The following is a 12,129-nucleotide window of genomic DNA, read 5'->3' as shown; positions in this document are numbered from 1 at the left end:
ATCTGGATTACTGAGCTCTGCCTACCCTGAGCCTGCCTGCCGTCCTCTTCCTTTAACCCACCTGTCTGGATTACTGACCCCTGCCTACCCTTGACCTGTCAGATTAATAAACTGTTGTTAGTTTGACGTTCCTGCATCTGGGACTTACCTGAAACATTATAGCAGTGACGTAACACAATGTGTAAAGAGTCAAGCAGTCTGAATGCTTTCCAAATGCACTGTATTTTGATGTCATAATGTGATTGAAATGTGATAAGGCATTTCCATGTACAGTGCCTTGCGAAAGTATTTGGTCCCCTTGAACTTTGCGACCTTTTGCCACATTTCAGGCTTCAAATATAAAGATATAAAACTGTATTTTTTTGTGAAGAATCAACAACAAGTGGGACACAATCATGAAGTGGAACGACATTTATTGGATATTTCAAACTTTTTTAACAAATCAAAAACTGAAAAATTGGGCGTGCATTATTCAGCCCCTTTACTTTCAGTGCAGCAAACTCTCTCCAGAAGTTCAGTGAGGATCTCTGAATGATCCAATGTTGACCTAAATGACTAATGATGATAAATACAATCCACCTGTGTGTAATCAAGTCTCTGTATAAATGCACCTGCACTGTGATAGTCTCAGAGGTCCGTTAAAACCGCAGAGAGCATCATGAAGAACAAGGAACACACCAGGCAGGTCCGAGATACTGTTGTGAAGAAGTTTAAAGCCGGATTTGGATACAAAAAGATTTCCCAAGCTTTAAACATCCCAAGGAGCACTGTGCAAGCGATAATATTGAAATGGAAGGAGTATCAGACCACTGCAAATCTACCAAGACCTGGCCGTCCCTCTAAACTTTCAGCTCATACAAGGAGAAGACTGATCAGAGATGCAGCCAAGAGGCCCATGATCACTCTGGATGAACTGCAGAGATCTACAGCTGAGGTGGGAGACTCTGTCCATAGGACAACAATCAGTCGTATATTGCACAAATCTGGACTTTATGGAAGAGTGGCAAGAAGAAAGCCATTTCTTAAAGATATCCATAAAAAGTGTGGCAGCATCATGGTTTGGGCCTGATTTTCTTCAGCAGGGACAGGGAAGATGGTTAATATTGATGGGAAGATGGATGGAGCCAAATACAGGACCATTCTGGAAGAAAACCTGATGGAGTCTGCAAAAGACCTGAGACTGGGACGGAGATTTGTCTTCCAACAAGACAATGATCCAAAACATAAAGCAAAATCTACAATGGAATGGTTCAAAAATAAACATAGCCAGGTGTTAGAATGGCCAAGTCAAAGTCCAGACCTGAATCCAATCGAGAATCTGTGGAAAGAACTGAAAACTGCTGTTCACAAATGCTCTCCATCCAACCTCACTGAGCTCGAGCTGTTTTGCAAGGAGGAATGGGAAAAAATGTCAGTCTCTCGATGTGCAAAACTGATAGAGACATACCCCAAGCGACTTACAGCTGTAATCGCAGCAAAAGGTGGCGCTACAAAGTATTAACTTAAGGGGGCTGAATAATTTTGCACGCCCAATTTTTCAGTTTTTGATTTGTTAAAAAAGTTTGAAATATCCAATAAATGTCGTTCCACTTCATGATTGTGTCCCACTTGTTGTTGATTCTTCACAAACAAATACAGTTTTATATATTTATGTTTGAAGCCTGAAATGTGGCAAAAGGTCGCAAAGTTCAAGGGGGCCGAATACTTTCGCAAGGCACTGTAACTTCTACCCTAGGCAACTTCCCTTAGATGATTGACAGGTAAACACCACTGTAATAGCCTGTATAGTGTTTAATACTAGTGTAATTCCTCTGCTCCAGTCTGTAGGTAAGTGGGGGTGGTAGTCAGGCATGTAAATATCTTTACATTATTCTGATCACTGTGCTTATAAGACAGCATAGTTTCACACTTCCAACATGTATGGCTTGTTTTATCTACTACATTTGCACTATACCATAGTATTGCTGCCACTGATGTTTTTTAAACTATGGTATGTTATACAGTGGGGCAAAAAAGTATCTAGTCAGCCACCAATTGTGCAAGTTCTCCCACTTAAAAATATGAGAGAGGCCTGTAATTTTCATCATAGGTACACTTCAACTATGACAGACTAAATGAGAAAAAAATCCAGAAAATCACATTGTAGGATTTTTTATGAATTTATTTGCAAATTATGGTGGAAAATAAGTATTTGGTCAATAACAAAAGTTTCTCAATACTTTGTTATATAGGTTTTCACATACTGTTGCTGGTATTTTGGCCCATTCCTCCATGCAGATCTCCTCTAGAGCAGTGATGTTTTGGGGCTGTTGCTGGGCAACACAGACTTTCAACTCCCTCCAAAGATTTTCTATGGGGTTGAGATCTGGACCAAAAAGTTATATTTTGGTTTCATCTGACCATATGACATTCTCCCAATCTTCTTCTGGATCATCCAAATGCTCTCTAGCAAACTTCAGACGGGCCTGGACATGTACTGGCTTAAGCAGGGGGACACGTCTGGCACTGCAGGATTTGAGTCCCTTGCGGCGTAGTGTGTTACTGATGGTAGGCTTTGTTACTTTGGTCCAAGCTCTCTGCAGGGCATTCACTAGGTCCCCCCGTGTGATTCTGGGATTTTTGCTCACCATTCTTGTTATCATTTTGACCCCACGGGGCGAGATCTTGCGTGGAGCCCCAGATCGAGGGAGATCATCAGTGGTCTTGTATGTCTTCCATTTCCTAATAATTGCTCCCACAGTTGATTTCTTCAAACCAAGCTGCTTACCTATTGCAGATTCAGTCTTCCCAGCCTGGTGCAGGTCTACAATTTTGTTTCTGGTGTCCTTTGACAGCTCTTTGGTCTTGGCTATAGTGGAGTTTGGAGTGTGACTGTTTGAGGTTGTGGACAGGTGTCTTTTAAACTGATTACAAGTTAAAACAGGTGCCATTAATACAGGTAACGAGTGGAGGACAGAGGAGCCTCTTAAAGAAGAAGTTACAGGTCTGTGAGAGCCAGAAATCTTGCTTGTTTGTAGGTGACCAAATACTTATTTTCCACCATAATTTGCAAATAAATTCATTAAAAATCCTACAATGTGATTTTCTGGATTTTTTTTCTCATTTTGTCTGTCATAGTTGAAGTGTACCTATGATGAAAATTACAGGCCTCTCTCATATTTTTAAGTGGGAGAACTTGCACAATTGGTGGCTGACTAAATACTTTTTTGCCCCACTGTATTGTATTGCAATATGTCATATAAGAACTGCACACCACGTTCAGTATAGAGAATAACTTTATTGATGCTTCATTTACACAAGCCAGCAATTACAGTCCGACATACTATAGCTCAGACAGTCCACGCTAATTTTCAGAAGAAACAGAAGAACCAAGGCGAAAGAGAGATTTGAATATCACATCATACATACTTTCATTTAATGTTGTTTCCTTAATATCAGAAAGACAGATTTTAATCCAATATTGTCTTATTCCAGGCACAAAGGATTGCATTCTCTAGGTGGAACTAGCCCTCATCTTGTACACAAATTCATAAATCCATAGCTCAAATCCAGGGTTCCCATGAAAGCAAGTTCAAAACATCACCTTAGGGATTTGATCTGGGCCAAATGCCTAACTCTGCATTTACATCCTTCAATCACTTCTCCCCTTGAGAGTCATCCAATATAGAGCAGACAACTTACCTGTGGCAGACTGTCAAAAACAAGCATCACTCATCAACAACACACACAATCCCAGCATTCGCCACCAAAACAAGAAACAACAAGTCTCTCTTGCTCAACTATGACACAAAACACTGGAATACAGATTAAGCTAACATGCCTCACATTTTCTTTCACTTTGATTTATTTAGTAAAAACGTAATTGAGAAACAAAACAGTTCCTTACCCTTGACCCAATAACGTAGTGCATGTTCCTCTACCCCCCCCCCCCCCCCCCCCCTCTTTCTCTCCCTGTGTTGATCTTGATCTGACATATTATAGTTGTGGCAGACCAGTACGAGGCGCTGACAGGCTCCATTCACCCCACTCACATACGTCACATGAAAGCAAATAGCTTTTACTGATACAGTAATAAAAGGAAATAAAAAAAATCATATTTACATTGTGATATAATAGTAAAAGTGCACAATTGGGGCTCTCGGATACAAAAAAAAACAGCAAAAAGACACAAACCATATGCAAAGAAGGATGACAGAACATTTGAATAAAAATGTGGCAAAGAGAAGGCCTCAACGTCACCGTATCACAGCAATACATCAATTCACAGCAATGAATCTCTTATTCTCTTATTCTAACGACACCAAAAGTAAAAGGCGACTTTTACTGACCAGAATCAAGACTTACAATTACCACCATCACACCTGCCAATCAATCATATCCTGTGAGTTAATACACAGGTGTCAGCTCGGTAAAGCCAACGGCCCACACACCTGGAGGTTTCCATGGTTACCCCGAGCTACATTGTGTACATGAGCTATACATTGTATGAGTATACAGGTGAGAGGTGCCATTGTCTATGTATGGCACAGAGTTCTATAGAATTTGCATATATGAGGCAAGGCCACTGGGTAAGCAGCACAATAGTAAACAGACTGTTATGATATAAAGCTATAACTGGTTTACATATAATAAAAATCACCCAATATACCACTCACTTATAACAGTCTTTGAGATTTCATCTACTAAGGCATCTGATATCGAGTGCTGTTTCTAGGCACACGCGACATAAGCGGCCGCTATTGGGCCCCCAACCCATGGCAAAATGTGTAGAACTGCATGAAATTAGCTTTAATAATGCAACATTTGAACTCTGCAAACCAAATCTCGCTTTGGGCCCCCAAAATGCTAGAAAACGGCCCTGCTGATATTGACTAAATCACCCACACACCCAACATCCAAACCAACTATCTAAACTCTATGTAGCAACAAGCACACCACCAAGCACAAGGTATAACATCAGCACACATATCCAACAGTCAAAAATACAAATATAATTTAATAAATTGAACAACAACAAAAAAATCAGTGTGTGTGTGTGTGTGTGTGTGTGTGTGTGTGTGTGTATAGCAAAGATTCAAGGGAATTATGATGAGTGTCAGTGATAAGAGGTAGGATATGAGAAGAGGAAAGAGATGATATGGAAAGAGTAAGTAAGGGAACCTCTAACAGGAAAAGGAAATAGGAGTCAGCGGAATCAGAGTTCAGACCACAGCAGGAGGTAGCTTCCTAAAATGAATGTCATTTGAAATTAGTGGCAATGAGACAAAAGACGACAATGAAAATAAGACGTTTAGTTCTATTTGGACATGGCCTCTGTTTTTGGATAAGCATAGGCCAGCTTGTTTTGTTTTATACCAAACAATCACTGCTTAACGACATATAAAATTGAAGTCATGGAACCACATTCCTACCCTCTGGCATCCAGGTGCTTGATACATTCCATGATACTGTTCCAATTTCCATGATATTATCAAGTGGTTACGAAGAAAGAGGAAGCCATTTTAAGATGGTTGGAATGCATATTGCCTTTTAAAACTGGGTTCTAAGAATTACTGTACCACCCCTTGTCAATCAGTGGCAGATTCCTATGAATTTCTCTCAAGTCTGAATCAAAGCTTTCCTGTTCACTATCACAATTCACTATCTGTCAGTACTTGTCCACCTGAACACCTGAAGGTTAAGGAGATAATCTCTAAAAGCAACACTTTGTTTCATCCACTATCATGACTCCCTATCTGTCCATCAAAGATTGTGCTCTTTGATGTGCAGATAGAGACTATCTCTGGTTCTTAGGAAGAGGAGACAAGGAGCTGCTACTGGCACAAGAATGCATGTGGCCTACACACTGCTGCTAGGCATGTCTAGGGCTGTTACAGTGACCATATTACCGCTGTACCGCCGTTCACAAGTCATGACCACAGTCAAATTCCACGTGACTGTTTAGTCACGGTAACTAGGCTTCTCCAAAACTGCGTGCGCTCTGATGCTGCTGGTGGACATTAGTAGCCTACCAAACTTGCTAACTGCCTGGTACTCAGCACTCTATTGTCCCTATAATCACTCTGACATCAATGCAAATGTGATCGGAAAATCAAATCAAACACTTCATGAGAGACCATGAGCTCACGTTGCGCAACATTTCTATAGGCTATGCAATTGTGTGAGAAAACAGAGTGATGGCTTCTACTAAAAAGAGGAGGCTCCCATCAGTTTTCTATAGACTAGGCCTACTATATTTATTTCTCAACCTTCCTATTATTAAGCACAATGCTTATCTTTACAACATCAGTACAGCATACCTGGCAGGCATGAAAATTAACCAGGGGAAAAGAGTCCTCCATTCGCTATTTAAGTGCATAGATTACATCTTTTTTCCCCTGCCCCTGTTCTGAGACAAGTGTATGATAATGGTTCATTCAAAATCAAAACTAATTTCACACATATATTATTTAGTATATGTACAGTAAAGACAAAAATTAAGAATAGTCTGATAACAAATTAAGAATAGTCTGAGAACAATATTATCACTTGTGAATGGTGTATTATCACTTGTGAATGATGCCCAGTGTGTCCAGTAAGACAAGAAACAGTGCATGCCGTTTTTTGGTGAATTTTTCAAATCATAGTCGCACACCTAATGTAGCCTAGCCCATAGGCCTATATGTTTTGATAAGGTTAGAATTACAACTCAAGTGGTCAAATAACTTCTTAGAATTAAGCACATGAATCCCCTTTACAACCGGTGTGGAGAATAACTGACATACATAGGCGGCTTGTGAGTTCCAAGTTTGGGGAAGATAATAAAGCATTACAATCATAATCACATTTGCGGTCCCTCTTCATATCATGTTTCTTTAGACCTGTCTAAAATAAATTATGGATTAATTGTGAAGGTGTAGGCCATATTAAATGGATTTATTAAGACTTTTAAAATGTGTATATATTCCAAAGATCTGCATCAGTGGCTTGTAGGCTGTAAGTGGAAGCCAGGAGATGCTAAATGTGTTTATGTTAATTAACGGTTAATTACCGTGACACCGGCAGTTATTTGCTTGAAAATCACCGGCCGACAAAATGTCATGACCTCCACAACCCTGGCGCATGTCTGCCTGCTCTGATCTGATCCTGCCACGGGCTCCATGAAGGCTCTATCTAAACACATACATAGTGGTGTCTGGAGGCATACCAGCCAGTCTATGGTTTGGTTTTACATTGAACAACCACCTTAACAAAGTCAACTGGCAGGCATAGATGGATCTGGAGTAGCATAGCAGGAATACCACAATACCAGCACCAGAGTGTTGCTTCATGGGACAATAAGGAAACAAGTGAAACTGAAACTGGGGCTGTGGCCTGAATTTCTAAATTAGTTGCTTCTTGAGAGGAAAAAAAAGGGTTGAGAGTGTGTGCATGTCTATTTGCACCCTTTTTAGAGAGCGCGTGTCTGAAGAATCGTTTTGTGTGAGTGAATGTCTTTTAAAGCATGTTTATGTACAAGCCTGTGTGTTTGTGTGTGTGTTTGTGGGGTCAGGGCCGGTGGTGGAACTTCTCGTTGTAACGATGGATGGTGACACAGCCGTGGTAAGAGATGGGGCGAGGCATGGCCGCCACGCCGGTGATGATGCCCGTTGCCGGGTCGTAACACAGGATGGAGTCAGAGGCCTCGCCGTTCTCACCCCGCCCACCCAGGATGAAGATCTTCCCATTACACACCGACATTCCACAGCTCTCCTGGAGAGAGACAGAGAGAGAGAGAGATAGGGAAAGGAGAGAGAGTGAGCGAGAGGGAGGGAAAGGAGAGAGCAAGAGACAGAGAGAGCAAGAGAGAGCGAGAGAGTCAGGGAAATATGCCTCACCACGGTTGACTTATCGGGGGCTTGACAAAACAAAAACAACTTATTTTTGTGAAATCAAAAAGCTCCAGTTATGATGTAAGGTCAACATTGTATTTGTTTTCATAGACCATTGTTACGTGCAAAACCTCATAGCAGCTCTGAAGTCGAAATGAAACAGAATTTCCAGTGTCTCTGTGCCATAAATGAAATCCTTACCTGTTTGCTGAAGGTGTGCACCACGTGCATCCAGTAGTCCTCCGCAGGGTCGTAGCAGAAGATAGACTTGGTTAGACCACCTGACACATAGATCAGGTTGTTCAGGGAGACCGCCGTGATGCAGCGCTTAGCGATGGGGATGCTTGCCCTTAGCGCCCAGGTGTCTGCCTCTGGATCATAGCACTGGACCTAGAGAGATCACATGGATTGAGTGATTAATGATTGATTGATTATTTTTGGTTTGAAAAAGTGTGGTATGAAACATAGCTTTGAAAGGATAATTGGACTCAGAACATAATGCCTGAAAACCTTATGAAGTACAACATTTATTGTCTTGGTGAAACACTAAGAAACAGATTTATACACTGCTCTTTCCCTGACATAGACTGACCAGGTGATCCCTTATTGATGTCACCTGTTTTATCCACTTCAATCAGTGTAGATGAAGGGGAGGAGACAGGTTAAAGAAGGATTTTTAAGCCTTGAGACAATTGAGACATGGATTGTGTATGTGTGCCATTCAGAGGGTGAATGGGCAAGACAAAAGTGCCTTTGAACGGGGTATGGTAATAGGTGCCTTTGAACAGGGTATGGTAATAGGTGCCTTTGAACGGGGTATGGTAATAGGTGCCTTTGAACAGGGTATGGTAATAGGTGCCTTTGAACGGGGTATGGTAGTAGGTGCCTTTGAACGGGGTATGGTAGTAGGTGCCTTTGAACGGGGTATGGTAATAGGTGCCTTTGAATGGGGTATGGTAGTAGGTGCCTTTGAACGGGGTATGGTAGTAGGTGCCTTTGAACGGGGTATGGTAATAGGTGCCTTTGAACGGGGTATGGTAATAGGTGCCTTTGAACGGGGTATGGTAATAGGTGCCTTTGAATGGGGTATGGTAATAGGTGCCTTTGAACGGGGTATGGTAATAGGTGCCTTTGAACGGGGTATGGTAATAGGTGCCTTTGAACGGGGTATGGTAATAGGTGCCTTTGAACGGGGTATGGTAATAAGTGCCTTTGAACGGGGTATGGTAATAGGTGCCTTTGAACGGGGTATGGTAATAGGTGCCTTTGAACGGGGTATGGTAGTAGGTGCCTTTGAACGGGGTATGGTAATAGGTGCCTTTGAACGTGGTATAGTAATAGGTGCCTTTGAACGGGGTATGGTAATAGGTGCCTTTGAACGGGGTATGGTAATAGGTGCCTTTGAACGGGGTATGGTAATAGGTGCCTTTGAACGGGGTATGGTAATAGGTGCCTTTGAACAGGGTATGGTAATAGGTGCCTTTGAACGGGGTATGGTAATAGGTGCCTTTGAACGGGGTATGGTAATAGGTGCCTTTGAACGGGGTATGGTAGTAGGTGCCTTTGAACGGGGTATGGTAGTAGGTGCCTTTGAACGGGGTATGGTAGTAGGTGCCTTTGAACGGGGTATGGTAGTAGGTGCCTTTGAACGGGGTATGGTAGTAGGTGCCTTTGAACGGGGTATGGTAATATGTGCCTTTGAACGGGGTATGGTAATAGGTGCCTTTGAACGGGGTATGGTAATAGGTGCCTTTGAATGGGGTATGGTAATAGGTGCCTTTGAACGGGGTATGGTAATAGGTGCCTTTGAACGGGGTATGGTAATAGGTGCCTTTGAACGGGGTATGGTAATAGGTGCCTTTGAACGGGGTATGGTAATAAGTGCCTTTGAACGGGGTATGGTAATAGGTGCCTTTGAACGGGGTATGGTAATAGGTGCCTTTGAACGGGGTATGGTAGTAGGTGCCTTTGAACGGGGTATGGTAATAGGTGCCTTTGAACGGGGTATGGTAATAGGTGCCTTTGAACGGGGTATGGTAATAGGTGCCTTTGAACGGGGTATGGTAATAGGTGCCTTTGAACGGGGTATGGTAATAGGTGCCTTTGAACGGGGTATGGTAATAGGTGCCTTTGAACAGGGTATGGTAATAGGTGCCATGCGCACTGCTTTGAGTGTGTCGCTGCTGGGTTTTTAATCAAGAATGGTCATTATACCCTGATGAAGACAGCTTGTCTGTCGAAACGTTGGTTATTCAATTATTGCATCTGAGCTCCTAGAGTGTGCGGCTCTCCTTTCCCTTTTTCATGTATATCAAGAACGGTCAACAACCGTCTTGGTGGAGTGGTGAGCACTGCTGCCTTGTAGAGGTGGACCTGGTCATAAAGGCTGTTCTAGTCCAGGGTGGAGTGGTGAGCACTGCTGCCTATAGGTGGACCTGGTCATAGAGGCTGTTCTAGTCCAGGGTGGAGTGGTGGGCACTGCTGCCTATAGGTGGACCTGGTCATAAAGGCTGTTTTAGTCCAGGGTGGAGTGGTGAGCACTGCTGCCTTGTAGAGGTGGACCTGGTCATAAAGGCTGTTCTAGTCCAGGGTGGAGTGGTGGGCACTGCTGCCTTGTAGAGGTGGACCTGGTCATAAAGGCTGTTCTAGTCCAGGGTGGAATGGTGAGCACTGCTGCCTATAGGTGGACCTGGTCATAGAGGCTGTTCTAGTCCAGGGTGGAGTGGTGGGCACTGCTGCCTATAGGTGGACCTGGTCATAAAGGCTGTTTTAGTCCAGGGTGGAGTGGTGAGCACTGCTGCCTTGTAGAGGTGGACCTGGTCATAAAGGCTGTTCTAGTCCAGGGTGGAGTGGTGGGCACTGCTGCCTTGTAGAGGTGGACCTGGTCATAAAGGCTGTTCTAGTCCAGGGTGGAATGGTGGGCACTGCTGCCTTGTAGAGGTGGACCTGGTCATAAAGGCTGTTCTAGTCCAGGGTGGAGTGGTGAGCACTGCTGCCTTGTAGAGGTGGACCTGGTCATAAAGGCTGTTCTAGTCCAGGGTGGAATGGTGAGCACTGCTGCCTTGTATAGGTGGACCTAGTCATAAAGGCTGTTCTAGTCCAGGGTGGAATGGTGGGCCAGGTAAACATTTGGCACAGTCACAGGAAATACTTGTGGTTACCTGCTGTATGGTATCAGGGTGGAAGTTTTTTCGTGGTAGCAGAGTGGAGATAACCACTTGTCCATGGGGGAACGTAGAATAAGCTTTTTCAATCACTCCCTTGAGTGCTGTGGCCACCCTTTCCTGCTATGCTCTCAGGTCATTTGTGCCTGTGTGTATTATTATGTGGCTGAGTGACCCTAGGTTGTCCCCACACAGAAGGTCTAGGGTGTGCTGGGTGTTTGGACACCAGAGTTTAGTGACAGTGTGTTTGGGAAAAAGCTAATTTTCTAGTATATATTTGCTGTTTGAGTACAAAAGGAGTACAATCTGTGACTTGTGTATGTCTTCAGTGGGTGTGGGGGCATTGTCAGGAGGGCTATCAGGGGGGCTGACAGGGAGGGTGCTCAGAGGGGGTGGGATCCCCTGGGCTTGGGGTTCTTCATTTGTCTGTCCGGCCAGCTCTCTAATGAGTTGTTCTCTGACCTTCATCTCTCATGGTCACAAACTGAGCAGGTGCTAAAACACTTGGCTCCTACGCTCCTACACGGACCTCCATAGAGACAGAGAGGTAAAGAGGTGACGGTAAAATAGGCAAGGAGACAAAGAAAACTAGAAAATGACACATAGGGGAATAGGAAGGGCCTCAGAAAACATGACCCCATTGGCCCCATGTGGGTATTCAGATTGGAAAGGTGGGCACAGGCTAGGCCACCCCTGCCCAACACAGGCAAGCGCACACCATAGCAAAACAGGCCAGCCCATACCAAGCCCAACAGGAACTAGCCCACACCAAGCCCAACAGAGACTGGCCCACAGCAAGCCCAGCACAGGCTAGCCCACACCAAGCCCAGCTAGAAGTCATTCCAGTTCAAGTCTTGTGTGATGTCAATTTTTTAATTTTTTATCTTGTACACTACCAATGATGAAGTCTTTAAATATACTTAAATAAGTGCATTTGACATATGACAAATTCAACAGTTTTTCTTTGTAGGCTCAGCCCTGAAATATGTGCTCTCTGTCACCTCTGGCCCCATCTCAAATGGCCCAACAAAATACTTGTAGGGGCTAGTCAACCCTGCCCCTGCAGAGGGGCCAAAATGTATTTCTGTTACAGTATCCAGCGGACTGACTATTGG

General features: G+C 43.6%; 1 protein-coding gene across 1 annotated transcript in view; it reads right to left on the bottom strand.

The window, feature by feature from the left end:
- Window positions 1–3,257: 3,257 nt before the first annotated feature.
- The window catches only part of LOC110508347 (kelch-like protein 24), a 54,943-nt gene continuing 46,071 nt past the window's right edge, over window positions 3,258–12,129 (bottom strand). The window contains exons 7-8 of the mRNA XM_021588796.2: window positions 8,052–8,240; window positions 3,258–7,731 (exon numbers count right to left, since the gene is read on the bottom strand). Coding sequence (XP_021444471.2) covers window positions 7,528–7,731; window positions 8,052–8,240 — 393 coding nt within the window. The 3' untranslated portion in view covers window positions 3,258–7,527. The remainder of the gene's footprint in view (window positions 7,732–8,051; window positions 8,241–12,129) is intronic.

Source organism: Oncorhynchus mykiss, chromosome 28, assembly GCF_013265735.2.
Source record: "Oncorhynchus mykiss isolate Arlee chromosome 28, USDA_OmykA_1.1, whole genome shotgun sequence".
NCBI lineage: Eukaryota > Metazoa > Chordata > Actinopteri > Salmoniformes > Salmonidae > Oncorhynchus > Oncorhynchus mykiss.
Note: the sequence above shows the minus strand (reverse complement) of the source record. Positions and strands in the feature narration are given on the sequence as shown.